The 25,677-nt window shown below is 54.7% G+C and overlaps 12 protein-coding genes and 1 non-coding gene across 13 annotated transcripts in view; 4 read left to right on the top strand and 9 right to left on the bottom strand.

Moving 5' to 3' along the window:
* K452DRAFT_284936 (uncharacterized protein) overlaps positions 1-782 on the bottom strand; it is a 1,500-nt gene extending 718 nt beyond the window's left edge. Inside the window, exons 1-3 of the mRNA XM_033540033.1 lie at positions 615-782; positions 335-552; positions 48-188 (exon numbers count right to left, since the gene is read on the bottom strand). Coding sequence (XP_033400325.1) covers positions 48-188; positions 335-552; positions 615-771 — 516 coding nt within the window. The 5' untranslated portion in view covers positions 772-782. The remainder of the gene's footprint in view (positions 1-47; positions 189-334; positions 553-614) is intronic.
* Positions 783-1,442: 660 nt separating this feature from the next.
* On the bottom strand, positions 1,443-3,206 carry K452DRAFT_245605 (uncharacterized protein). The gene is made up of 2 exons (XM_033537986.1): positions 2,027-3,206; positions 1,443-1,971 (listed from the first exon to the last, which is right to left on the bottom strand). The coding sequence occupies exons 1-2, from the start codon at positions 3,112-3,114 to the stop codon at positions 1,758-1,760; spliced, it is 1,302 nt and encodes a 433-aa protein (XP_033400324.1). The 5' UTR covers positions 3,115-3,206; the 3' UTR covers positions 1,443-1,757.
* A 101-nt stretch (positions 3,207-3,307) lies between these two features.
* K452DRAFT_316574 (uncharacterized protein) lies at positions 3,308-4,237 on the top strand. The gene is made up of 3 exons (XM_033543981.1): positions 3,308-3,460; positions 3,518-3,819; positions 3,875-4,237. The coding sequence occupies exons 1-3, from the start codon at positions 3,349-3,351 to the stop codon at positions 3,923-3,925; spliced, it is 465 nt and encodes a 154-aa protein (XP_033400323.1). The 5' UTR covers positions 3,308-3,348; the 3' UTR covers positions 3,926-4,237.
* An 11-nt stretch (positions 4,238-4,248) lies between these two features.
* K452DRAFT_144626 (uncharacterized protein) lies at positions 4,249-5,318 on the bottom strand. Its single transcript, XM_033535455.1, has one exon. The coding sequence runs from the start codon at positions 4,992-4,994 to the stop codon at positions 4,410-4,412; it is 585 nt and encodes a 194-aa protein (XP_033400322.1). The 5' UTR covers positions 4,995-5,318; the 3' UTR covers positions 4,249-4,409.
* A 104-nt stretch (positions 5,319-5,422) lies between these two features.
* K452DRAFT_306414 (uncharacterized protein) lies at positions 5,423-8,364 on the bottom strand (the record flags this gene model as incomplete). Its single annotated transcript, XM_033542978.1, has 3 exons — positions 5,423-6,166; positions 6,222-7,182; positions 7,250-8,364. 3 exons carry the CDS (start codon positions 8,362-8,364, stop codon positions 5,423-5,425), a joined length of 2,820 nt encoding a protein of 939 aa, XP_033400321.1.
* A 667-nt stretch (positions 8,365-9,031) lies between these two features.
* Positions 9,032-10,758, bottom strand: K452DRAFT_284931 (uncharacterized protein). The gene is made up of 7 exons (XM_033540032.1): positions 10,576-10,758; positions 10,465-10,490; positions 10,295-10,317; positions 10,079-10,206; positions 9,849-9,952; positions 9,586-9,792; positions 9,032-9,520 (listed from the first exon to the last, which is right to left on the bottom strand). Exons 1-7 carry the CDS (start codon positions 10,649-10,651, stop codon positions 9,338-9,340), a joined length of 747 nt encoding a protein of 248 aa, XP_033400320.1. The 5' UTR covers positions 10,652-10,758; the 3' UTR covers positions 9,032-9,337.
* A 734-nt stretch (positions 10,759-11,492) lies between these two features.
* Positions 11,493-15,828, bottom strand: K452DRAFT_284930 (uncharacterized protein). Its single transcript, XM_033540031.1, has 3 exons — positions 12,455-15,828; positions 12,207-12,398; positions 11,493-12,011 (listed from the first exon to the last, which is right to left on the bottom strand). The coding sequence occupies exons 1-3, from the start codon at positions 15,622-15,624 to the stop codon at positions 11,879-11,881; spliced, it is 3,495 nt and encodes a 1,164-aa protein (XP_033400319.1). The 5' UTR covers positions 15,625-15,828; the 3' UTR covers positions 11,493-11,878.
* An 865-nt stretch (positions 15,829-16,693) lies between these two features.
* On the bottom strand, positions 16,694-17,644 carry K452DRAFT_325140 (uncharacterized protein; the record flags this gene model as incomplete). The annotated part of the gene is made up of 5 exons (XM_033544753.1): positions 16,694-16,753; positions 16,806-17,011; positions 17,062-17,351; positions 17,406-17,504; positions 17,553-17,644. The coding sequence occupies 5 exons, from the start codon at positions 17,642-17,644 to the stop codon at positions 16,694-16,696; spliced, it is 747 nt and encodes a 248-aa protein (XP_033400318.1).
* A 1-nt stretch (position 17,645) lies between these two features.
* Positions 17,646-19,195, top strand: K452DRAFT_325139 (uncharacterized protein; the record flags this gene model as incomplete). The annotated part of the gene is made up of 4 exons (XM_033544752.1): positions 17,646-17,664; positions 17,884-18,044; positions 18,102-18,416; positions 18,584-19,195. 4 exons carry the CDS (start codon positions 17,646-17,648, stop codon positions 19,193-19,195), a joined length of 1,107 nt encoding a protein of 368 aa, XP_033400317.1.
* Positions 19,196-20,043: 848 nt separating this feature from the next.
* On the bottom strand, positions 20,044-21,747 carry K452DRAFT_245592 (uncharacterized protein; the record flags this gene model as incomplete). The annotated part of the gene is made up of 5 exons (XM_033537985.1): positions 21,579-21,747; positions 21,297-21,468; positions 21,082-21,239; positions 20,531-20,926; positions 20,044-20,475 (listed from the first exon to the last, which is right to left on the bottom strand). The coding sequence occupies exons 1-5, from the start codon at positions 21,690-21,692 to the stop codon at positions 20,044-20,046; spliced, it is 1,272 nt and encodes a 423-aa protein (XP_033400316.1). The 5' UTR covers positions 21,693-21,747.
* A 149-nt stretch (positions 21,748-21,896) lies between these two features.
* On the bottom strand, positions 21,897-22,646 carry K452DRAFT_144561 (uncharacterized protein). Its single transcript, XM_033535454.1, has one exon. The coding sequence runs from the start codon at positions 22,486-22,488 to the stop codon at positions 22,102-22,104; it is 387 nt and encodes a 128-aa protein (XP_033400315.1). The 5' UTR covers positions 22,489-22,646; the 3' UTR covers positions 21,897-22,101.
* A 158-nt stretch (positions 22,647-22,804) lies between these two features.
* K452DRAFT_223126 (uncharacterized protein) lies at positions 22,805-23,974 on the top strand (the record flags this gene model as incomplete). The annotated part of the gene is made up of 2 exons (XM_033536601.1): positions 22,805-23,418; positions 23,551-23,974. The coding sequence occupies 2 exons, from the start codon at positions 22,805-22,807 to the stop codon at positions 23,972-23,974; spliced, it is 1,038 nt and encodes a 345-aa protein (XP_033400314.1).
* A 1,443-nt stretch (positions 23,975-25,417) lies between these two features.
* Positions 25,418-25,508, top strand: K452DRAFT_t48. The gene has a single exon. It is a non-coding gene; the product is annotated as a tRNA-Asp (tRNA).
* The last annotated feature ends 169 nt before the right edge of the window (positions 25,509-25,677 follow it).

The raw sequence follows: 25,677 nt of genomic DNA, 5'->3' as shown, positions 1-25,677 counted from the left end.
AAAAAAAAAAGTGAGTGACGGGTCTGTCAGCAGCGCCCTCTACCTACCTTGTAAATATCAACAAGGATCAGCAAATCGTAATCCTTCAAGTCGACGCTATGCCCCGGTCCCACGGCCGCCGCAATCGACTTGATGACTTGGTCTCTCGTCATCATCTTATGGTTGCGAATGTTGGGCCGGATAGCAAACTGAGGCGGGAAATGGTTAGCGAGCACGCCACGGTACTACAGGTCGTGTCTCCGACGCGCGAGGCCTAAAGGCTCACGTCTGCGTTGGGGGAGCAGCGCAGATTCGTGCAAGGAACCTGATATCATCTGATATGGGCCCCACGTACCTTCTTCCCCATGTTGGCTTCGCCGTGAAAATGTGGCGCAAGCACCTGAGCAGCCACCTCTTCTAGGCTCTTTTCGGTGGCTTTGCCCATCAGCGTCATGGGCGTCAGTCGCTTAATGAACCGGCTGGTCTTGAGCTGCGTGCTAGCCATCGCGTCCTCGCAGATGCGCCGAACCAGCTCGACGGGATCAATTGGCGCTTTGGTCTTGAAGAACATGACTGAACTCCCATCAGCGGCCTGCGGCGAAGCAACAGGAAAATGCATAACTGGTGGCACTGACTGCAATCGGTATCCACACGCACATGCTGGAACAAGCGCTCTTTGGTCGGCTTCTTGATGCCCTCAATCTCTTTCTTGATCTCGGCCTCGATGTCGCCGCCCTCGTCCTCGGACGCGTCACCTTCGGCCTCAGCCTCACTTTGGCGTGCGCCATACATCTTGTCGACGTACTGCAGAAAGCAGTATTAGTGGCTGCTTGCTGAGATGCAAGCCAGCGGCGCGCTCGGGCGAGGAAAGACGACGCATACGCACCTCTTCGAAACACATTCTCAGCTCAGACACGGCCTTGGCCTCTCGGCCCATGTTGCACGTCGCCCAGATGCCCGAGTCGCCTGGGTCGATGCTGCGGGATTGCGCGGACGCGAGCTTGTCCTGCTGCCGCTGCGTCTTCCATTGCTTCTTGCCGCCCTTCTGCGCGCACTCGGTCAGCGCGCGGGCTCAACATGACACATGACTGATAGAGTTTCGTGTTGACAGACTTTGCCTCTCTTGCCAAATGACGAATTCGCTTCCGCAGGAGCCTTGCGCTTTCTTGATTCGCCCGTCATTCTGATGGGCGCCGCAGACCGCAGGATGACGATTTCCGCGAGCTTTTTTGGAGGGTTTGGTTTGACTGGCGATGGGTCGGTTTCCGATTTGAGTGTTGGACCAGGTCCGACAAGGATGTTTAGGCGTTTCCAATTCTCCGGCCCGTGACAAGGTTGCTCCACCCAAAGCATCGCCTCGAGGCCTCAGGCTGCAAATCGCGAAAGTCTGCACATCTATCTGATACCGATACCCCATCGTATCCGCTCGCATCGCTCTCTCCACATCAACACTTCGGCAAAGACTCGTCATGAACGGCGTCTGATTCTTTTCTAAAACACTCTACGTGCAACTGCTCGTGAAACACGTTGGTTCATGCAAATGCACTGCCAGAAACCCTCCGTTGCCTGAAGACCCCGCTTCCAAGCGGGGCTTTATGTCACATAAACATGCTCAACCTCGAACGGCCGGCTCTCCGTCTTTCCTCGTTATCCGCCCCGTCTCAAACTTTTGCGGCCTCGCTGCGTGCAAAGACCAGCCCAGGAATATCATCGAGAGCGCCTCGACGCCGGATAACCATGACCCAACATCTCCCCAATGCTCAAAGAGAAACCGCCCCTCACTTCGCGACGGCAGCGCTGAGGACCTGCGTCCTGAAGAAGCCACCCTTGGTGCGCTCAATCACCTGCTGGTATACAGACTGCGGCGGGTGGTTCATGACGACGGTGCCGGCCTGGTAATCGATCTTCGCGTCGACGCGCGTGTCGCGGATGAGGTTGACGATCCACTTCTCACCCTCGTCCTGGCTCAGGCCAAGGCGAGCAGAAAGGTCCCTAAATGTGCAGTCAGCTCGTGTGCCCTAGAGCAACGACCGTCATGAAAACTCACTTGATGTCTATCCTCTGGTGGATCTTGCAGTACGACTCGGAGATCAAATGCCTGGCGGAGTCGACGAAAGCATCGGCCGCCGCGGCAAGGAAGAAATCCCTCCTCAGGACCTCCTCGGTCTCGCCGAGCTTCTTCTGCGCCTCCTCAAAGTCAAAGTCGATGTACAGCGCCTTGACAAAGTCGGTCAGAGGATCGTGGTACTCGTAGCCCTCCTGCTTGACGATGCGGATGAGGTCCTTCAGCTGCCTCTGGTACTGGTTCGAGGTCCGGCTGCGGGTGCGGTTCGTGATGACGGCGGCAGTCAGGTAGCGGAGGACCCAAGGGCAGGCGGTCTGGATGGTGTTGATGTAGGCGGGCGAGAAGAACAGCTCGGTGAGAGTGTCGCGAGCGGGCTCGTGGTTGAAGAAGGGGAAGAGCGACCAGTGGATGAGCCAGGTGCGGTGGTTGAGTTGCGCGAGCGGGTTGTTGAACAGCCTGGCGTCGATGTTGTCCTTGACCTTCTGCACCTCCTCCATAGCGGTCTCCCAGTCGGTGGTGAGAATGTTGCTGGCCAGCTTGCCCCAGGTGGCGTCGGCGCACTTGTCGTTGTCGGTCGACAGAACCCTGAACCTGTAGAGCAGCTCGGAGGCGCGGTCGTAGTCACCGCAGCTGTACTGGAACTGGCCGAAGTCGTACAGCGCGTCGACCATCTCGTTGGTGACGCCGTGGTTGTCCTTGAGGTAGTTCAAGTTGGCAACCTTGTCGCTGCGCAGGTTGTTGACGACGCTCTCATCGTCCAACAGGCTCAGGATCTTGCTGGTGTCCTCCTCGAACTGCTCCCGCTTCTTCAGCACCTCCTCGCGCTTGTCGGCGAACTCGGGCGCAGGATCGGCCAGGCCGTTGATGTCGGCGTGCAGGCTGCCGACGTAGTCGGTCATGTTGGTCGGCTTCAGCAGCTCATACTTGAGCTTCTTGTCCTGCTCGCTCTGCTCCTCCTCCGGGCCGGCGACGAACTGGATCAAAGGGAAGACCAGGTGACGATCCAGGTTGGGGATCATGGTGGGCAGCAGGTCGTACTCTGCCGCGACATCTCCGGTTGCGTCGGCCATGGCGGATCGTGCTCGGGGTCTTCGGGGGGCTTGCGTGCTAGAGCGGATGCTGCGAGTGTCGGCGCGACCGTGATGTGTTGACGGTGGTGTGTGGGGGTCTGTTCAAAATTCCGCGCCAGGCCTCGCCTCGCTTGAACCAACCGCCGATGGCCGACTCGACGTAGTTGAACTGCATCCTACATACCTAGTACATAGAACATTAAACTGCGCGTCGATCCCCACGAAAACATCGCCATGTCTTTTGCGCGCCCTCTCCTCCCCTTCTTCCGCCCGCTTGCCGCCCCCAGGCCCGCCGCGACTAGCCAATTCCTCCGCTTCTCGCAATGCGCCAGGCTAAGAGACGAAGGTACAAAGAAAGCTTCCTCCACCTCACAGCCCGCCATCGCTCTGACATCCTGCCAAGCTGCCCCTTCAGTAGAGACCGCCTCCACCACCTCGCCCGCCGATGCCAACGCCCAGCCCACGGGCGAAGCCCAACCCACAGGCGAAGCCCAACCCGTCCAGCTGCCATACCACATCTCCCGCTCGCGGATGGGCGAGCTGCCCGTCTATGCGATACGTAAGCGCGGCGGCAACCTGCTCCAGACCAAGGTGCGCAGGGTCTCCGGTGATGCCGAGGCTCTGCGCAAAGAGCTGTGCGAGCACTTGGGCCTGTCGCCAGACCTCGTCAAGGTGAATCCGGTCAACCAACATATTATCATGAAGGTAGGGCATTTGGTCCGTCTTGCAGCCAAAGGAAATGCTGACTCTGGTTAAACAGGGCTGGCACCATAAAGAGATAAACAAGTTCCTTCTGGAGAAGAAGTTCTAAGTTCACTATCGAAAAGTTGTATAAATATGTTTTTTTCTTTCATGACTGGACCCACCAGTCAAAGGCCCGGCGTTATACGAAGCTTATACATGAAGGTGAAGAAAAGTGTATACTGGACTTGTACAAATGAGGAGGCTTTGCTGCGATTATTCACTGCGGTACACTTTCAGTTGCATGGATTTGATTGCCAGAAAGCCCCGAGGCTTTGGCTTTGGCTTTGTCTACGCCCCAGGATCTCAGCCCGCGAATTTGTCAATGGGCATGGATTGTTAGCACCCAGCACAAAAAAAGCTCCACATTGATTCGGCGCACACTCGCTCGAGACAAGACACTGCACCGAGACCTGAAATGAGCATTTTATAGTTCGAACAGCCATCTTCGACTCACTTCGATTCCTTCACCTCCCCGCACGTGCAACTAGACGGCAGATGACAAAGACAATATGTGAGCAAATGATTCCTTCACTTTCTTTTACGCTACCTAACTAGCGTGAGACACTACGAGAGAAAAAAACGAGAAGAAAAATGGTAAGACGAAAAAAATAACAAACACCGACAGGAAAGACATGGAAAAAGGGAGCCAAGCAAAATAAATCGATACGCAAAGAGCAAAAGTAACAAAAGCGCCGTTTCTGAGAAGCAGCGAACACAAAGCGGAAGAAAGACCCTACAAGTTTTCCCCTACGTATTATGTACAGGGGAAGAAGAAGAAGAAGAAGAAAGCAACGCCGTGGTATCATGCGTGAAACCAAACTACCAGCAGAAGGTGAGGAGGTTGAGAGGGAAGATGAGGGATCAGAAGTAGACGAAGATGGGATTGGGGGGATTGAACGACGACAAGAAAATCGACGAACATAGGAAATAATAGTGTGGCTGGTGTGGTATGGTTGGTGTTGCTGGTATTTTGCAACGGTGCTGGAGTTTGTGTGGTTCGCGTGTGACGTGCGCATGAAGCTCATGTCTCTTGTCGTTTGATCCCTCAAACTTTCTTCTCTATGTGCGAAGAGAACAGGAGAAAAAAAGCAACAAGCCCATCGGGCCGGCCGTTCTCTACCCAAATCTGCTGCCATATAAGTGCCCTACATCTCCGTAATCCGTTGGCCTATTCTCTTCCAGTGACACTATCCATTTCGGGATAGCTGTGGCGGCTTATGGTGTGGCTCGTGGGTCTGAGAGGGCAGTGGAAACGGTGAGACTGGGTCGAGCCAGCGACGACAATGGCGACAAGCAGACGTAATATGACAATAGCAACTCCAGCCCGGCAAGAAAGCAAATAGACGCGCTAAAGGAAATTTGGAAAACACGACAGTGGGGTTTGACAAAGGAAATCTGAGTGAGTGGCTTTCTCTTTCCGTCTCGCGACGAATGGTATCAGTGGATGGACGCAAGAAGTCAACGTGTATATCTTCACTTGACTCCCTTCACCAGCCTCTGTTTGATGGTAATGAGCACAAATTAGAGCTCAGGACAGCTTGAGCTTCTCGGATCAACCGTTCACTTAGTTGACCATGGGCCTGTCGACCTTCCTGACAACTTCCTCCATGTCAACCGGCTTCATGTGGGTTGGGCCTCTCGCGAAGCTATCAGCGAAGTTCGGCGCCATGGGCAGCTTTTTGTCATGGTCTCTACTGTGGTGGTATTCCTTTGGTGGGGTCGGCGGAGCATCCCTTCGCATATGCAGGTACCGCTCATCCTTTGGGGGAGTAGGCGGCCGAGCATCATTGTCCTTTGGTGGAGTTGGTGGCGTCCTGAACGGCATCTCCCGCGTGTTTCCCAACGGCAATGAAAAGTTGGGGCTATGCTCACCACTTCTGCCGCTGTCCCTGCTTCGGTTACCGACGCTGTTGGACTCGCCCGCCTCTTCTACGATGGGCAGTATGCTGCCGCCAACCTCACCCCTCTCAGCTGACGGGCTCCGAACGGCGTGAAGCTCACGTTCCGGCACATTGTGCTCATTGGCGCCCTTTTTGATCGACTTTTGTGCTTGCTTCTCCGCCTTCTGAATGACAGAGTTGTCGGTGTCGGTGGGGTGCAAGTTGACGCCAGTCAGATTAGGGTCGTCAATAATCTCGCCGGCCTGCTTTTCCTGTTTCTCTAGCTCCGCGCGCTCGCGTGTCTTCGTGATGCCGCTGATGAAGCGGACGAAGCGGTCGCCGTAGCGTTCGGGAGGAATGGCGGAGATTTGAGATTCAGTATTCGCAAGACCCTTGAAGAAGTGCTCGGCGCGTTTGATGAAGCTGTACTGCAAGCTGTTAGTCGGGTTTCAAGATACGTAGATCTTCATTTGAGTGACTCACGTGTGTCAAACAATCAATGATGCCAAGGTAATAGATCTCCTCGCCGGCCAAATTGTCCTCGTGTGTCGCTTGGAATCCGCCGTCATCGCTATAGAAGTAGAAATCCTTCTTCGTGTCCTGAACCTCATCAGGCATCTTGTCAGCGGTCTGATCCATAGGCACCGGCTTCTGGTTTTTGATGATCTGCCGAAGCTCCTTCGCTTTCCGCGCGTTTTCCAACTTCGACGGTGTCCGCATGAGCGAGTTCGGCATAGGGTCCTCCGCTTGGTCGCCACCCGGTTGGAAAACCTGCAGCGTCTTGTCGCGCAGATTCTCATCGTTGCCCCGCTCAAGGTCATGAATGCCCACGAGCATAGAGTAGTCCATGATCTTCAGCTTCTGAAGTAGCTTCACGTCCCTTTCCATCTGCTCGACAAACATGTTCCTCTTCTCGGGCCCGAACTCAAGATGGAGGTTTCTCCTCAACCAGTTCAGATCCTTCAGAGTGGCCCTGGGGTTCTTCTCCAAATCCTCCTCCTTGAAGTCCCGTCCGATGGTTGAACCCTTAAGGTCGAAGGTCCGGTGGATATCCCTATGCGGCGGGAACAGGTTGTTCATAACCACAAAGTGGATCTTGCGTCCGTACGGTATCTTTACGCGATGAAGTCCGTAGAACTGGGAGAGAAGGGTGTTCGGGTTGTCCCGGACATGGTTGTAGTAATCTTTCAATATCCGGCGGAGGAACTTGTGCTCGGCGTGGTGGATGGTCTTGATGATGTATTTGTAGTCCCTCGAGAAATAGAAAAAACTGCCACTCTTTCCTGGAGATCCCAGTTCAGAGAGGATATACTTGCTGGTAAGTGACATGAGATAGTCGGCCGGATCAATCTTGAACGTCTGGCGCAAATGCCGGAAGACCCAAGGCGCGTAGTCCTTGAACTTGAAATCATACTTGGCCGATGGTGTCAACTCATTGCCAGTGCTGTTGTCATTAGCATAGTTCCTGCGCACCGAAGATGGAGATGGCGGTGAGACGGAGCGAAACTCACATATCGAACGAGAACTTGTGTTTGGCCTCAAAATCGGCGTCGGTAAGATCCCTGTCCATCTTCGCATTTGTCCTCGAGACGGTGAAGCGGATTCCGGTCAACATGTTGTACGCCGTCACCCAGTTGACATGGTTCTGGTCCACCTTGGTACCAACAACCACCCTGTCATCATCCTCCTCGTCCCTCCTCTTACGCTTGCTGGCTCGCTTTTGCCGGATGTGCTCTGCCCATCTCGCAGCATCCTCGTCCGTCGGAACCTCGTCCAGATGGACATCCGAGTTCATGGAGCGCGTCGGCCGCCTGACAAGCGACATGGAGCCTCTTCTCCTGGTAGGGGTATTAGGAGAGAATCTGCCGGTAGCCGTGACGACGTCGTCAGACGTGCGAGGAACATCCCGGGAAGAGCGGGGGTTGTTAGCCTTGGGCACCTCGAGAGTGTGACGTTGCTGCAGCCGAGGAGCGTTGGCGGCGGCGGCGTTGGAGGCAGTCGATGACGAACCGGGAGCCCCCGGGGCGTTATACCCTGGGGCGGGCGGTGACGATAGCCTATGGGACGTCCCGGGTACACGGAGAGACCCGTCGGGTGCGGTGAGACTCGAAGTGGTCGCCTGGGTGGCTGTGGAGTTCTTCCTTCCACGTTGATACATGGACGGGCTGGGAGCCGAGAAGACGGAGGTGGGCGACATGACTCTGGATGCCGCGGCACCGTCGGCGTTTGCGACCGACTCCAGTTTGACGTGAGTGGTGGAGGACAGACAGCCGTCCTCGGAAACTCCGTTTTGCACCGCAGCGAAGTATCCGTCGTCCCTGGTGGCAGTCCTGGCGACCGAGTCGGAGCCGTCTGTCTGGGTGCGCCGGGTCTCGCTGCTCGAGTTGCGAGTGGCCTCCATTGAGCCGGTGGTGGGCTGGCGCAGGGGTGACCTCACGGCGGTCGCGTCTCCGTATCCAGGCCTCGACGACGCAGTTCCGTTGGGCAGGGCGCGGGGATGTCTCACTTCCTCCCCATTGATCGAGTCGCCGTTGATCACCGGAGACTTGCTCGAGGGGTAGTGGGAGTACGGGGAGATGGCGTGGTGGACGGAACGGTCGGGGTCGTCGGCCACGAAGGATGGCATGTCGAGGGGATGCAGGAGGTGAGGATCATTCGTCGGTGAGCATGGGCGACGGGGTTGCTAGAAGCTGAGGAGGGTGCGCTGCTGGCCGGCAGCTCAGTCGGGGGGGGTGCACGCCAGTCGTCGTTCGGGGTCACTAGATTGCGGCTTGACGCACGGTGGAGAGGGTGAGCGATTCGACGGATCTGAACGGCTCCCGGTGGAGGGCAAACGAGGGGCCAAGCTCGAGTTGGGGGGGTATCACAAGTGGGAAACAATGGACAGAGCAAATTGGATGGCGAGGAGATATTCGCTTGCTGGACGTCGCGCGAGGAGAGAGCAGAAGACAGGGCAAGTGGATGACAAAGAGCCGGGGGGCAGCGCGCCTCGCCGGAGAGGAGCCTGGCCGAGATCCTTATTTTGATTGCCAGGCCTGAGCGCGAGGCTGTGCTGCGCTGCGGCTGCGGCAACGACCATGATGCCGCACCCACGTGGAGCATCCTGAGAGAGCGCTGCCCCCAACCTCGCATCTCGCCCTGCATTGGTGCCGTCTCTCCCCTCGCCTTGGTCCCGTGCCTTCCGTCGTGTGGCGTTGACGTCGCCCGTGCCAATCCGGCTCATCTCCAGGTCTCCACCTCGCATACGGCCCAACGAATCGAATGTTGATGCGCGTAAAAATAAACCACGGCCCTATTATTGCGTGTCCTGAAACATGTTGCATGAGAATACTCTTCGTTTTCTACCACGGTACCTTTCAGCCTGCAAGACTCCCGTCCGCCCGCCCCGCCCCAAGCCCTCGCGAAACGCCAGAATAAAGTAGCACTGAAACCCCCCAAAACTCCCAATACGCAAAAGGAGACCCGGTCATGACAACTCATCTCGCGAGGATATCACACATCTGCTCGCCCGCCTCGATTCCCTGACGCCGTCGCCCAAAGCTTCGTACCAAAAAACCTGTCGTGAAGAGGTGCAAGGAATCCAAAACATTAGCCTCGCCTTAAGCGGCCGCTTTCTTGGGCGTCGCCTTCTTCGGCGTGCCCTTCTTGCCGGCAGCCGCCTTTGTCGAAGCAGCCCGCTTCGCAGCAGGCTTGGCCGCGGCGACGGGAGCCGTCGTCTTCGTGATACGACCGGACTTGGTCTTTCCAAGAACGGTAGCAGGCTTGTCCTCAACGGCAGGGGCCTGCAATGGCGTTAGCAGTCGTGTGGGGACACTAGCTAGGGGTTGGGAATAGAGATTTGACGCACAGCGGGAGCAGCCTTGCGGGGACGACCAGCGTTAGCCTTAGGCTTAGCGGGAGCAGCCTTCTTAGTAGCCGCCTTCTTGGGGGCCGCCTTCTTGGTCTCGGCGGCCTTCTTAGGAGCAGCCTTCTTGGTTTCGGCAGCCTTCTTGGGAGCGGCCTTCTTGGGGGCCGCCTTCTTGGCAGGGGCTTTTTCAGTCTTTGCGGTAGTCTTCTGTTGCAAAAACGTCAGAGACAATCGCGTCGTAATCTCGCATTTCGAGATCGTACCTTGGTGGTGGCGGCGGCAGCTTCCTTCTTGGGAGTCTCCTTCTTGGCCGCGGGAGGCGAGGCCTTGGTCTCGTTCTTCTTCAGCTTGACGGGGCCGGAGGGACCTATCTAGTGTTCAGTAACCATTTCAATCGATTGGGGTTTTTTTCAGATGAAAATCGGACGTGCGCCATCACAGTTGATATAAGAGAGCAGCGGCACGTCCCATTTTCGTCTTTAATGTCACTCACCCTTGGGCTGGTCAAAAACGTTTTTCTCGACACCGCTGTTCAAAGCGCGGTTGATGTGGCTGTTGAAAGCGGCATCGGTGACATTGAGCTTGTTATTGGCCCTGACGTACTTCTTGATGGCTTGACGGCTGCAGTACAAGTCAGCGGTGGGGCACTAGGGGTAAACAACGCGCCGCGCGCTAAGGCAACAACAACGCATAAGGGGTGCAAACGGACCTGCTACCAGAACGCTCCTTGAGCTGATGAGGGAGAGGACGACGTTAGCAAGGCTGGAATTCGGGCGCGGGCCTCGATGGAGAGGTGGATTGGTGGATATGGTGCAACGTTGCGACCGGGAGTCGCGCCGTTTACACGCGACCGCAATGCGCCGGAGAACGTGGACTTACAGCGATGATAGCATCGGTAATCATAGCTACAATGGCCGAATCAGCATCGAACGGAGAGCAAGGCTGATGCAATGCGATCGCAAGGTATCGTGGTGGTGTGGTGCAATCTACCTTCATAAGAGGCGTGGCCGGGCGCGACAGCGGGGGCCTTCTTGGAGGCCGCGGAAGAGGACTTCTTGGGAGGCATATTGACTGTTGGAAAACGGGATGCGGTGGGATGGATAGAACGGGAGCCGGGCTCTTGATTGACGGGCTGAACGTGCGGTTTGGACGGGGATCCGGGGCGGTGGTGTGGCGGTAAGCTGGTGTGGAGGCAATGGCAAGCTGGGGATGCGCCGCGCGTGTGGTGGGCGGGGCGAGGGTTTTGAGCGCGGGAGCGTGGAAAATCAATCGATTTCATCAACTTCCCTTGGACGTTCAACGCTAAACCTAATCCTGTGAGGCACAACAACCCTCTGCAGCGCTTTCTGCACTGCTTTGGCGCCCGAGCGCGAGCTCATGGCCTCTGTGGACCTGTCATCTCTTGCTCCATTGGCTCCCCCGGCCTTGCTCGTGCCCCGTTGTCGTTTACTTACCCTTACCTCATAGCTGCCTCCACGTTTCTCTTTCCCGTGTGAGCCAGCACCGCACTTGCTGCCTTCCCTTTTCAGCCCGACTCCCCTATCTTGTCTATTGGATGCCCGCTGTCCCGCATGCCATGCCACGTCTCGACCAATTTCCGCCCGCCATAGCATAAGGGTCTTGCTTATCACAAGGCCCCAATGCGGCAATGCGGATCCGCCGATCATCTAACCAAGGGATGTCTTACACCTAACTGTAGCCTGTAGCCATGTCACTTGTCAGGCCTTCCACCCCTCAGGTGCTGGCCGATGTGGCGCTAGCCTTGGCTCACATGGAGAGGGGGCGGCACCTCGTGACCAGAAATCGCGCATCTGTCTCGACCAGTTCGAAAAGCATTCACGGACAGTCACGCCGCCAGTCATCATCGGCAGGTTGGCTCCATCACTTCACGCTTCACGCTCCATCGAAGCCATGATAAATAAACAGAGTACGGCACGCGTCACGGAGATGGATCTGGCGCAAAGAAAGCTCCGTTATTGCCGCAGACTAGAGTGTCCAGACGTAAACCACTCCTTGCGACCAAAGTAGGTGAGGCCCAGCACGAAGCCTTTTCTGTTCCCTGCTGTGCTCTCGCAAGGGGAAACACGGCTCCTTTGAGCTCGTGGTTGAAGACTTGGGAGGTCTAGCAGCAAGAAGAAAAAAAAACGCCACCGCGATGCAGTGAAAGGGGGAGTGTGCCGTAACCCACTCCCAAATGGTCGAAACACTATTGTGGGAAACTAAAAACCGTACCCACCCGACTACAGAACGTTTCTCTTGCGACGGCCAAGAGTTTGTCGATTACCTGATGTCTTTAGGATGGGGAGGAAGCAGGAGGAGCGCCCGAACTCTGAGGCACAGCCGAGGGTGGAACGACCGGGGATCCAAACGCTGCGTCATCAATACCGTCGCCCTGCTTCGCAGAGCCGTTGAGCAACGGGCAAAGTCTGTTGTAGGCACCAGTTGTCAGCCAACTGCTTCGTAAAAGTCGGAGAATCGAGAAAATGCTGAAAATGGTTGACGCCAAAGAAAATGAGATATGGGAATGAACTGGGAATAAGCAAGATATAAGGTCGTTTATGTCCCGAACGAAAAAAAAAAAGGGGGCAGGGTTGGAGGATCAACGAGAGCATTTGTCGCACTTTTTGTTGGTTTTGATGTGGCCAACCTGGCCGCAGTTGGCACATCTACGCGTTGTATTGACGCCTTTCCCACCAGTGGCTGCGGAAGGCGAATCGGGATTTTGTGAAGCGCTGCTGTGCAGACCCTTTGCCTTCTCACGGACATGGCGACGCTCGCGGTTGCGTTCGAGACGGGCCAATTCTTCCAAGAGTCTATCATCATGTCAGCATTAGGACCAAGCCATATGGATGTAAGGGTCATATCATGCCTCTTTCTTTGCCGCGCATCCATCTCCTCATCACCAGTAGGCTTGAGATCTGCAAGGTTCATGGAGCTGAGTTCTTGAGCGCGCTTGCGTTTCATGTATTCCCGGATGACCTTGGGGTCGTTGACAACCTCCTCCTGAGCTTCCATCTTGCCATACTTGTTAGGGGCCTTGCGAACAATTCGCAGAACCTTGCCTTTCTGGCTGGAAACGCTGAAGCGACTGAACTGACTAGCAGACTCATCATCGCGGCGGCTAAATGCTGCAGGCGTACCGTACTGAGATTGCGGGGTTCTGGCGCGACCAAACGAGGCTTCGGGCTCCTCCGCGTCATCGGGATCCATTTCGACATCTGAGTGTTCGACATTCGACGACAAGCTGGCCTTTTGCGCTTCCCAGATCTTCTTTATAGCCTCGTCATAAGCCTTCTGCTGAATTGCCACGTTGTAACTGTGACCTCCAAGCTCCTTTAACCTCTTGGCATCAAGCTTGTCCTTTACGGACTCTCCGACTGGTTTGAAGCCTCCTTTCATTGAAGTCTTGATCATGCTGATAGCCTCACCACGACCAGAAGGGTCACCTTCGCCATGAAGCTGAAGCATGGCTCTACGTGAGCTGGCTTCAAGGAAGTTCTTAGTGGTGTTCCAAGGCGCAAGCTGCTGTTCGAGGCTCTGGCCCTCCTTCTCGTCATCTTCTTCCTCTGCTTCAGCGCCTTCTTTGTTGTAACCGGCATCTTCTAGATGGCGACGTCCAACCTGCATTGAGTCGATGAGGCAGATATCCTCCGGCTTGATCCACCCACGCATAGTATTCTCGTCGGGAATAGGCTCGCCAGGCCTCGGCCTCCATGATTGGGTCTCCTTCTCGTAAACCATAAACTCCCTCATCTTACCACGGTTCTGCGCGACGTCGCTGCCAGGCAGGTGCTCCTTGATCATGTCATTGCTTAGAGTCGGACCTTTAGCTTTCTGGGCCATATTCCGAGCGTAGATACGGTAGGAGATCATCTTTAGTCGCCTTTTACCGGCTTCCGTGACTTTTCTCGAATGCGTACCCGGCACTTGGACCAAGGGAAACTGCTGGCCTACGACGAAGAGGTTCTCCACGTTCCGAATGAACCATTGAGAGCCGTTTGTTCCAGTGGTATTACGGATAACCAAGAAATCCGTGGGCTTAGTGTTGTGAGCAAATACAGGCGCACGGTACATGGCGTTTGTCACGGTAGGCACCGTTTGTCCTGGCTCAACATCACCGAAGATGGCAAAGGGACTCTGATCTTCAGGATATAACATCTGATTCTCTCCAATCTCAAGTTTCGGTTTGTTGGAAGGATCATCGTTCTCCTTTCGGCGGTAGTAGTTGACCAGTCGGTTGCACATACCAAAGTTAGACATCATCGTAGGATACTCCTCGGAATATTCTAACAACACCATGTTCGAGTTGTCTGCCAAGGAGAGATGCTCTGCCCTGGTGTACACCGTCTTGGGATCCTGTCCTTTGTACTGCTTCTTCTTTTTAACGTAGTTGGGCTTGTTGAATGTAATCCGTTGATTGGGCACGAACGTGAACATGGGCCTGTGGAAAGAGCGGGCCTCCCTGGATGTGAGCTGTACTTTGTAGAAGGGGTATTGAAGCTTGACAGCGGGCAAGCTGTGCTCGAGGGTATTGTTGTTCGTGATGTTTCGAACTTTGTCGCGATGGTTCTGTTTCAGCAAATCGTAATCCTGGTCATTGGAGATGTTGTATTTGTTGAAAAGAGACTTGGTAAGGCTGCCGCTGACATCGCGGCGGAAATCCTGGGCTCGAGGCTTCTTTTGCACGGTGTCTGGTTGCTGGATGTCGATAAGGAGCTGTGGGTCGTTGAGATTGAGAGCGATTTTCCTGGCGATCTTGGCAGTCGCATCCTCCGGATCCTCCAAGAGTGGAAAAGTGTCCTGGAAAACAGGGAAGCTATGACCAGGTCCGGATATTCTCCTCTTCTTTGTTGGACGCGCTTTGCTTTCGAGGTCCCAGTCGTCGAGGAACGAGGTTTCATCACCCGTCCCGGTGATTTGCATGTCCTCCACGCCAGACATGCTCTCTGGAGTAGGGATGTCCCAATTGTCACAGAGTATCTGCAAATCCTGCCAGGTAACTCCGCCAATGGTCTCATCCTCGTGAAACTGGTCCAGCATTACCTCATCATCACTGCTCTCTTCCCCTGCATCTCCTTCCGTGACCGGAACGACTCCTCTCTGATCGGTTTCGGCCTGGCGACCTTTGCGTGCCGGAACCGCCGCTGTAGGTAGCCTGAAAGCTTTCTCTTGATCCTGCTGTAAGTCCAGGTTGACCTTGGTCGGCTGAACGGGCTTCGGCGGTTTCAAGGGGGTCTTTGCGATATAGTACGCACGCCTGATCGGTAGCAATTCGAAGAAACGCGGGTTTTCAGCAGACTCAAAGCGAGGCCAGACAGCTTGGAAGACATCGTCATCTGTCTGCAGCGCAGGCGGTATGTCACTGACTACTCCACCCTTGCGCGCTTCTTGGACTTTCCGGGATTGAGCAAAGAGTTCCATTTGCATCCTTGTTTCCTCGTCCATCTCTTCATCCTCCTGTCCTTCCTCTGTGCCTCCATAAGTAACCTCTTTCTCCGTGGTTCTTCGCGGACTCTCAGGACTCCTCTGCATCTCTGGAGAAACAGGCTCTTCTTTAAATTTCGGTGCATGATCAAGGCGGTCAATACCGTTCATGGCTGGAAGACCAGCAATATGTTCCGGAGCGCGTGCACCGTTGATGTCCTGAGATTGCTCTTCGGTTGGCGACGACGGAGCTTCGCCGAATAGATCATCAAAATTCGGGTCCGCTTGGTCTCCTGGTTCGCCTTCTGCTGGCTCCTCGGCAGCCTGAGTCTCCGCAAAAGCTTCTGAGAACAAGCCCTCGAATTCACCATCAGCCTCATCGTCGCCAACGGCGTCTCCATTTAAACCGTGACCCGTTTCCGCCTGCTGCTCCTCCTCGGCCAGGTCATCGTCGCTAATATCTTCATAATCTATCGCATCATCCGCCTTGGCTTCTTGGTCAAAGGACACATTGAGCAGGCCTTCGAGCGGGTTGTCGCCGGTCTCGCCAGCGGCCAGCAGCTGGCCGATGAGCTCGTCATCCTGCGCCGCTTGTTCGTCGACTGCGTGAGGCATAATGTCCCTTTTCTGGGATATCTAATCGAATAACAGTACTGTTGCGCGTGGGCGCAGGTCAGCATGGACAAGTGAAACCTCACTCCAGAGGGGCGCCACCAAATGAGCGCGCCAGCATCGGCCGGCCAGCAAAGTCGTCAGATTTGGGACCACTGTCTTCTGCGCGTTCCGGCGACAGTGGAAAGTCCGGGGCTCCCGCGATCGGGCGTGCGTGAGTAAGATGGCCGCGTCGCGGACGTCGAATAGCGGACGTAGAGTTGTGTAGGTGGAGAGTGACGATCTACGTCGGAGCCGCAGACCCCGGATGCCAAGACTGACGCAGCTAGTCACGTGGCTTTCACTTGATAGGTAGGTTTGCTTCACCACATTTATTAACAAGCAAATCGCGTAGTGCTATCAAGCTGAAAGACGGGTTTTATTTCAATCTTAGTTTCTTACTGGGTGATCGCCGAAAAAATCGCTCCTTCGCCGCGTTGTACATGTTCGCCCAATAGCTATGTTGTCGTAGAAGACTCTTCTTGACAAAGGTAGAGTACATATGGAGAGATAGCATTGATGTGGTTGTACTATCGAAGAATCGACTTAGATGCATACGTTTCCCGTCAGGTCGCCAGATCCCGGGACAAATTGCCTACGTCTTTTGATTATTCTTCCCTCTTCTTAACTACCTAACTAGAACTGCTCGTATTGAGTTTTCCTTCGGTAGTTATACGCAGCTTAACACAATGTTTTGGTATTGCTAGGTAGCCATTTTTAGAGATTATAGAATAGAGGCGAGGACCGGGCGATAAAAGGGTATGTACGAGAGCTCGAAAGCGGAAAGACATCAGCGTAAGCTATATGTCTGTGCAGGTTTGGTGCAATTTGTGGTAGGCAGAATGGTTGGAAAAGGGTAGGCAGACTATCCAAAGACTCTGGGTCACTGTCCAAATGGAACTAGTTCATTTGTACCTGGTGTCCAAAGTTATCTTACTGGGCCATAATGCATCCAGTTTTCGGTGGTATGGCTTAGTTAGGCCGGTTCAATATAAGATGCGCATATTCGAGCAAGACATCATAATAGACGCTCTCATGATGGAATGTTTTGGTTATCTATCACGCCGAAGTTGCCGTAGTAAGCACACAGAGCCTGTTAGAACGTTAGACATGTTTGGTAAGCATAGATCTTAGGGGAAACCAACCTTGCTGGCACCATCAATGCAGTAGTGTGCAACCTGGATCTTCTGGTCATCTGGCACATATTTGGCCAGTTGGTTCAAGTTCGATGTCCGAGGAAGATAAAGGGCAACCTCCTTAGAAACTTTCGAGTAGGCATTGTACAGCTGCTTTAAGCCGTATGGCTGCATCGTTTCGACGTTAAAAATTTGGTCGTCTCTGTAGCCTGGGCCTACGTGGTCGTCAGAATAATCCGCACAGCAGCTGGTCAAATTCACTTACCACCCCAAGGTGGACTGGCAAATATGACAGTGTCCTTCATGCTGCCGAAGCGGGAGGGAATAACGTCAAGACAGTCTCCTTCAATCCACCAGATCTTCTTTGCAACGCCATAAATTTCAGCGTTATGCTTTGCACATGCTAGCGCTTCCGGGTCTTTCTCAATAGCAAAGATTTGCTCCCAGCGGCCAGAGAGCGCAAACGCGATGGTGTTGCCGCCAGCTCCAGCGAACGCATCGATAAGCTTAGTTTTGCCATCAGGTGTTGCTGTGGCCATGTGCTGTGCGATTGAGCTGGGTTATGTCATTAGTCAAGGCGCTACCACACGGTTTGCATCGGGAACTTACTGTGCGACGGACTCTGGGGTGATGCCAAACCAGGCATCGTGGGTCAAATAGACGCCTTCATCGTATTTGGAAAAGATATCGTATCTCTGATGCCAGTACCTTCATAAGTTTAGTCAAATGCTCCAAGACAAACATTGGCGGACTCACTTTTGAATTTCCTTGGGAACTTCTTCGATGCTCTCGTAGCGATAGACATGGGGCTCCACGTCGCCAATTTCGGCGGGATCGTCAGCGGGCATCATGTCGCGCTCAGACGGCTGTGACTCGGCGTTTCCCATGCGTGAGCACAAGAAAAGGTGATCTTGCTGGGGAAGCTGCAAGGCGGAGGCCCTGGTGCTTTTGACCGTTGGCGATGGAAGCTCTGACCACCGAGATGCGAGACCAGGGGCCTGGGGCCTTGCGGACAAGACACGACGACGCTTCCACGTGCCGCGCCGGTCACTGTCCAAGACACCCCAACACAACGACATGTTCGGAGCGTTAAACAAGTTCATCTCGCGGCTCGACGCTGCCCCGCCGCAAGAGGAGGAACAGGGCCTCGGCGGCGCCCACGGCTTCCAGATCCTGCGCAACACCAACCTTGAGCTAGCTATTGAGCCTTGGTTCGACTTCATAATCGGCATCAATGGCAGGACAATAGTACGTCGCACCTTTGTCAAACTCACTCCAAGAAAACGCCTAATCATACTCCACCAGGACAACCCCGACCCGGCGCTCTTCGCAACCGAAGTCCGCAACTGCGCCGGCACTACCATCAGCCTTGGCATCTGGAGCGCAAAGGGCCACCGCATCCGCGAGCTATATGTGCCCATCCCGGCGGAAAACCCGTCCCTCGGCCTGTCGCTCCAGTGGACGCCTTTGGCTGTCACTGAAGATGTCTGGCACATCCTTGACGTCCAGCCCAACTCGCCAGCTGACCTCGCCGGCCTTCTTCCTTACGGCGACTATGTGATTGGTAGCCCTGAAGGTCTTGTACGAGGCGAATCGGGTCTTGGAGAGCTGATCGAAGACGTGAGTTTCAAATCCCATTTCCCGCACTACCTTTTCCCATCTCCGTCCATTTCCTTAAAAGTGTCCTCTATACTTTGTTTTCTAATCCATTCTGCGTTAACCACACACCTGATAAATATCCAACATCCCACACCTCTCTCAAACCAACCCCACTAACAAACCCACAGTACCTCAACCGTCCGCTCCGGCTCTTCGTCTACAACCACGAATACAACATCACGCGTCCCATCACCATCACGCCCTCCCGGAACTGGGGCGGCACCGGCGCCCTAGGCTGCATCCTCGGCTTCGGAGCGCTGCACCGGCTCCCGCCACCACTGGACGAGCCGCCCGCCGGACCAGGCGAGACGCTCTTCGAAGCGAGCAGCATGGCCGCAGCGCCGCCCGCGACCATGGCCGCCACCGCCGTCTCGCCCTCCTCGACCAACTTCTTCGTCCCGGCAAACATGCCCACGCCCCCGCCCCCGCAGCACACTCCCGGCGCGGCGGGCGTCCCACCGCCCCCAACCGCTTCCACCGCTGCTGCTGTTGCCCCAGTCGCCCACAAGCCGCGCAAGACCCGCGCCCACCACGCCCTCGCCCCCTCGGCCGGCATCGATGAGTACTTCAAGGAGGGCGAGCAGAAGAGCCGCGAGCTCGACTACGGCGCCGGCGGCGGCTCGCGGCCGGGCTCGATTCCGCCGCCGCCAAAGGCCGGGCCGCCCCCACGGGGAGGGCCACCGCGTGCGGGGACGCCGCAGGCGGCACCCGTGCAGGCAGCGGCGGAGGTTGCGGAGTAAGAGAGGTAGCATTTTGAATGAGTACAGGAGATGGACTGATCACGTGGGTCAGTAAGGTATCTTGGGTGGATTTCAGGTTGGACGGCGAAAGAGTGTCGGCGGGCGACACCACCGGTTCAGGTGACGAATTTCACGTGGTAGGTAATAGCACGTCTCCGAAAGCAAAAAAGACCGAGTTTCAAGAAGCCCAGAAAATAACGGGACTGGTACACGCCCGTACCGCCCGTAAGTGTTCGTATTGCCGAGGCAGAGGCGCAGGAAGCCCCGCCTGAGTGATGCCAGTTGACTGATTGATCCCGAACCCCTCCCTTAACCCCCTATTGCAACCAACACCGTCTATGCCGACTCCAGAATTAATCCCTAGACCCGAGAAATGACCGACCAAAAAAAAGCCAAGGTTTCAATCCTCCATCATTTTTATATACACAAGCAAATGATGGAGGATTGTTAGTAAAAACCGAAACCAGCAAAATTAAGCCTGGTCTGCGCACGCTTAAAAAAAACAAAAAAAAAAAAAAAAAAAAAAAACCAAAGATCAGAAGCAAAAAAACGCATCGACTCCCCGTACAATGCCAGTGGTGTTCTAGGTATAGCAAAAGCAAAACGCGCAACAAGCAAAGGGTTACGCAAACGTCCAATCTGTCCGGAAAAGGAAAGTGGATGGGAACACACACACAATGAAGAAGAACAAACGCCGAATCGCAGGGCAAAGCTGCGCTGAATCTAGGGTATACCCACCAGGCCCCGTGGCCGTGATCAACTCGTAAAGGTTATCCAGGAAATTGTCGTTAGGGGCTGAAATGTGAGAAAGAGGCTCGCATCGGCCTCGGGCGCGCGCGCGTGCAGCTTTACCGTACGTCCAGCTGGAAGGGCTTGAACTTGCCGCCGATGCTGCCGCACTTGGGGCACCGGCCTCTGCCGCGGTTCTGCTCGCTGCTCAGCACGTCGACGCAGTCTTGGCAGAGCCCGCATATGCACTCTGTGCAGGCGTAGCTGGAGCGCAGGAGCGCCAACCGCCGGCACGCCGCGCAGTAGATCTGCACCGTCTGCCCGTACGTGGGAGAGCTGTCCGACAAGCCTTGCGATCCCATGTGGAAGTTCTGTCCGGATTGTGTTGATTCGATGCTGGATTCGACAGACGGGAAAGGCTCGAAGCCGCTGTGATCGGGCGGAGGTGGAGTGAGCGTCTGCTGCAGTGGCGATGCGTGATACGACTGAAACTGCGAGGTGACATACGGAGGCAGTGACGCGCGGTTCACGATGTGTGGGGATCCGGGGATCTGGAGCTTATGAGCTGGGTGTACTTGCCAACGTCGTGCATAAGTCGCGCCTTACCGGTGTCAAGTCTCGGCTATCTTCTTCAGTGGCCGATGCCGCTGCGTCTATCAGATCCTCCCAACGCTTGCCATAGATGGCTGCTGCGGCGCTGGCAGGCTCGGCGGAGAATGCGTTCCTATCTCGACTTATCTTTCTAGTGTGTTCCTTGGATCTCTGTCTTTCATGTTTGGGTCTGCGAGCATTATGGGTGACGGAGTTCTTGCGAGAACGAGATTTGCTGCTGCGCGACCCAGGCGGGAGGGTGGACGAGCGGCCAGGGGGAGATCGAGCGAGAGACGAGGGCAGCAAGTCGTGATGAGTGGAAGTGTTTCCGTATGCATATTCTCCCTCTCCCATGAGCTGTGGATCGACCGCGAAGCGTGCCTTGGGCTTTCTCTCTGGGTCGGATAAGTCCTGCAGAAGCAGCAGTTAGCATGCGCCGAGCTCTTTTGCAAAAGGAAGACAGCGACATGGATAGCTGCTTCAGCTGCCCTGGAGGCGCAAGACGGAGCGGTCGAGGCCCGTGCGGCTCGAAGCTTGAGCCATGGTTGCGTTGTTAAATCGCTTACCTGCTCAGAATCCCAGTCGTACTCCGGTCGATGGTTGTGCAATTGCGCCAGGGCTGCAGCGGCACTGGCAGCCGGCAGCAGGGAGCCCCGGCGCATCTCATCTGAAGATCGCGGCGTTATCTCGTCACCATAGTAGACACTAACTTCGTGTCCGTAGCCTGATGCAGTCAGACATTGTCCCCACGCAGTCATACCGGTATAGCCTGCGAACGCACCAGCTGTCTGGGGTTGTGGGGCGACATTCGGAGGCGGCGGCGGGGGAGGGCGCTCCGATGGTGGGGTGTTGACCATCAGAATGAAGCTCTCCTCGGTGGCGGGGAGCTTGGAGATGTAGTGCTCGGGGTGCGCTCGACGAATATGCTCCTGCATAGAGCGGAATCGCTTCTCCTGCAATCGACGAAAGAAGGCATGTTACTCCTCGAGCTCTGATCGGGACGTGGTGCGAAAAGGACGAGGAGCAGGGGAAGGAGGAGCTATGCAGGAGTGAGAGGACTCACGCCGAGGCAGCGCTTGCGACAGCTGGATCCATCCTGATTCCGCAGGGGACAGACGACCTCGTTGGTGCTGTCCGACACGGAGAAGGAGTTTGTCAAAGAGCGAGGGGGTGGCATGATAGCTTCATGCAGCGGATGGGGGCAGCAAGGCCGGGAGCGCGGGAGGCAGCAGAGGAGGGAGCTCGCAGCGGACTGGCGATCAATGGGACAGGTGCAGGCGAAGGGAGCGCCGAGCAGCTCACAGGAAGCGGACTCTGGAGGTAGGGGAGCTTGGGAAGCTGTCGAGGAGGGGCTTTTCAGCGTGTGCGGGGATGTGTTGGTTGCAAAGGCAGGGTTCCATCTTTTGCCGACGGAGAGGCTTTGGCAAGCTCTGGGAGCTCTCAGAAGATGGTGCCGCGATGATTGGTCGGGCAGTTGTCAGAGTGAAAAAAACTGCGTGCTTAGTGGCAGTTTAGAGCACTTTTTTCACTCAGCCCGTCGCCCGGGCCCGATCGCGTAAGAGGTAGGGGACGGACGGGCTCACGGGCTATTCGGAGCTGGGGGCGGGAGCTGTGCGAGGAGCTGGAGCTATGGGCGCGCGGGCATGCTGCGGGCCTACAGCTCGGGCACGCATATGGCACATGGCAAGATCAGCATCAGCAGTGGCGGCAGAAGCAAGCAACAAGCCCAGCCCGGCCAGCTCACAAGCTATTTTGTGAAGAAAAAGCGACGAGAGAATCCCGGGCGTGATTGGGCCTTTTTCCTTCCTCGGCCTCCAGCAGCACAGCACAGGCAATTTCAGAAAAAAAAAAAAAAAAAACGACCAGGGTCCGGCCAAGGCAGCCTGAGAAAATGCTACGGCGGCCTGACAGTCTGTCAGCTTTCTCCTCCTCCTCCACGCGAACCGACCGATGAAGCATGCTGCATGCTGCATTCTGCACTCTGCATTCTTCCACTCGCAAAAGGCCAATCCTTTTGCTCGCTGCTACTGCTCCCTACCGGTACCACCTACCACTCGTGCCACTGCTCCGGCCGCCGCCCGCTCCGATCGTCGTCGACGCCCTCGGTTGCACTTGCTCCTCCATGCGTCGATTGAAACGTCGAGCTTGAGCGTGCACGGCATGCTCTCTCCCTCAATGCTATTGATTGCTTGATGCTCGCTAACACCATGCCGCGCTCCGACTCTCTCTCCATACCGCTCCTGTCGTCTCTTGATCCCGTGCCATGACCTCTCACGCCACATCACCACCATGCTGACCATCAAAGCTCTCAACGCCGACACTTCTTTCCTTGCCACTTTCAGTCCTTCGTGTGCGCCTGATGCTCCTTCGGCCGCCCAATTTCCCGGATCCTTCACCGTCCTCATCGACCCATGGCTTTCGGGGCCCTCGCAGATTCTAAGTCCCAAATTCTCGATATCATGGCACAACACTGCCTCCTGCGTCTCTTCTCTCGCCGACCTCCCTGAGCCGGATTTGATCATCATCTCCCAGGACAAGCCGGATCACTGCCACGAAGCGACGCTACGGACGCTGCCTTCAAATGCTCGCTCCATCATTCTCGCTGCGCCGGCTGCGGCAAAGAAGATACGGAAGTGGAACCACTTCGAGCACGCTGAGAACATCCATACCATGAAGCCCTACTCTGCCACCGACGATACCTGCCTCTTCCGACTCGAGATCCCTGCATTCTCGTCATCCGGCTTGTCGGGAGAGATCACCGTGGCGTATATGCCTGTTAAGCGCGATATTAGTGGTCTGCATAGTGCTGTCGGGATCACCTACCGCGCCCCTAGCAGTGTTCTGAGTCCAGTCAGGCATACTTATATCAACCTACCACCAAGTCCACCAGAATCTCCATTTCCGTCGCCGTCGCACTCCCAATCGCCCACTACGACCGACGCCAGGCTCGTCCGCTCTCACGACGCTCCGCAAAGCACAATTACTACACCTGGCACTAGAATATCTGCACCGTTCACCCTCTCCCCACCGTCCAGCCCAAACCAACCCCAAACGCCACAAATTGAGGGCGAGCGCACCCTCTCTCTCCTCTATTCCCCACATGGCGTACCCTACTCCGTCATCGCGCCCTATGCGTCATCACACCTCGTCTCGACCGGCGCGCTGCCGCTCACGACACTCGTGCACTCCTTCGATCGCGTCGATAATCCCTGGTATCTGGGCGGCAATATTGCGGCAGGAAAGCCAGGTGGTGTGGAAATCGCAAGCAAGCTGATGGCGCGGTGCTGGCTGAGCGCGCACGACGAAGAGAAGGACAATAGGGGAGTGAGCGTGAGGATGCTGAAGGTAAGCAAGTTTAATGTGGAGGAGGTGAAGAAGAGCTTGGGAAATGAGACAAGAGTCGCGCGTTTGGGGCCAGGTGAGGAAATGAAGGTGGATTTGGATGAGGGAAAGAAGTAAGAATTACCATATTGGTTGGATATGAGCGCGACACTAAAGTGGGCGTTTGAGGTACTGGAATATCAGTGCTAGTATACGCTTACATAATGAGGCGTTGGATGGTAGGTTATATGCATATGCATAGCGTTATGGTTTTTACGTTCGGTCATGTCTACTTTTCACATCTCCCTTTGTGTGTTCCACGCCTTGAAGTAATTCCGATTCAAGGACCGGAAAAGTTTCCATTCTACGTAATATCACACCTGTATAGCTAAAGTACTTTCATTGCTCTTTTAACTTTGCACTTTCGTACTCTTATATATCGGCACACTCGTGCCTTTTCGGACACTTTCGTACCGTCGCATCTTTCTGTTTCCGTAACCTCTTAAGATACTTTTGTGCCATCGTATATATCTATCTTAAACTGTCCCTGGGTACTCTTATGCTTTTGTATATTCGTGCCCTCATATTCCGATAAGTCTTGCCGTACCCATTATATATTATTTTTCATATATATGGCACCTTGCACCCTCTCTTATCCGTTAATCAAGCATGGCTATCTAGCACTGCCTTAGTAAAATGTTAAATCTTTATTTCTAACTACCTAAGGATCACTCGGTGGGTATAGTAGTTTTAAGGTAATGGCCGGTAAAAGAGTAGACAAAAGATAAAATAACATTCAATGCAAAGAAGACGTGGAATAACGCAGACCTGCGGTAAACACCAAGTGTTAATTAGACAGGACCTAAGTCAGTCCGTACTGACGTGAGACTTGATAGCTACGCAAGAAGACCTGTCTATGTTACAGACAAGTTCGTCCCGGCTACACACGGAGCCATTCATGCAGTTGCAAACTGGCTCCAATCAACAGGAACTGGCTGGATAGGTCATGCCCGGTTTTTTATAAGTTTATAACCTCGCATGTAGTTGAAGATAGTTGTATCGCAGTTGTTTTTCTCAAAGTCATCGCCTGCTAGTGTCAGTTCTTACTTTCACGACTTTCTGCGGACATGTTTGTAAGTCGAAAGCGACACCAGATTTAGAGGTTTTGCTGAAAGCATAAAGCTAGTAAGATATATTTATCTGTAGCCGCAGAAGCCCTTTTCAAGTAGGAGTATCCCTTTACACACAGTACATAGAAACAGACATTGGCTATTTAGATACATTATAATAAGATTAGATACATTATAATAAGATTAGACACATCTTCGTGTTGGTATAATCCGTTGTTTGGCAGAGGATCAATATAACGTGAACTTACATAAGTAGCAGCAGCTACAGTGGGCTTTAGTCTTTCCACAACCTACGGCTAGGTTTGCATGCTTATCCCACGATCTAGCATAATCATCGCGAGTCGCAAATAATAGAACATATAGTAGGTGACTTCTTCTTCCTTTAAAAATATACACTATATTTACTGTAGTTTCCAAACTTCTTTCAACCATCAGATATTAAGTATCTACATCTTCGATGGTCTAGTGGTGATGATTTCCGCTTGTCATTAGCTGTCTAGTTTCAAGCGCGGGAGACCGGGGTTCGATTCCCCGTCGGAGAGTTCTTTTTGCTTTTTAAAATCATTTATTTTAAATAGTTACAAAAGTGGTGGATATATCTTTTGCTTGGAGGAGGAAGTGCGAAGGAACCGGGTTGAGTGGCGAAACCTGCCAAACACGCGAGGAAACCGGCAAACTGACAGAAACACAAACTGCAAAACGGACTTTGCA

The sequence above is a fragment of the Aplosporella prunicola genome (genome assembly GCF_010093885.1).
Source record: "Aplosporella prunicola CBS 121167 unplaced genomic scaffold K452scaffold_6, whole genome shotgun sequence".
NCBI classification, from domain to species: Eukaryota; Fungi; Ascomycota; class Dothideomycetes; order Botryosphaeriales; family Aplosporellaceae; genus Aplosporella; species Aplosporella prunicola.
The sequence above is the reverse complement of the archived record's forward strand: the minus strand, read 5'-3'. Positions and strand labels throughout refer to the sequence as shown.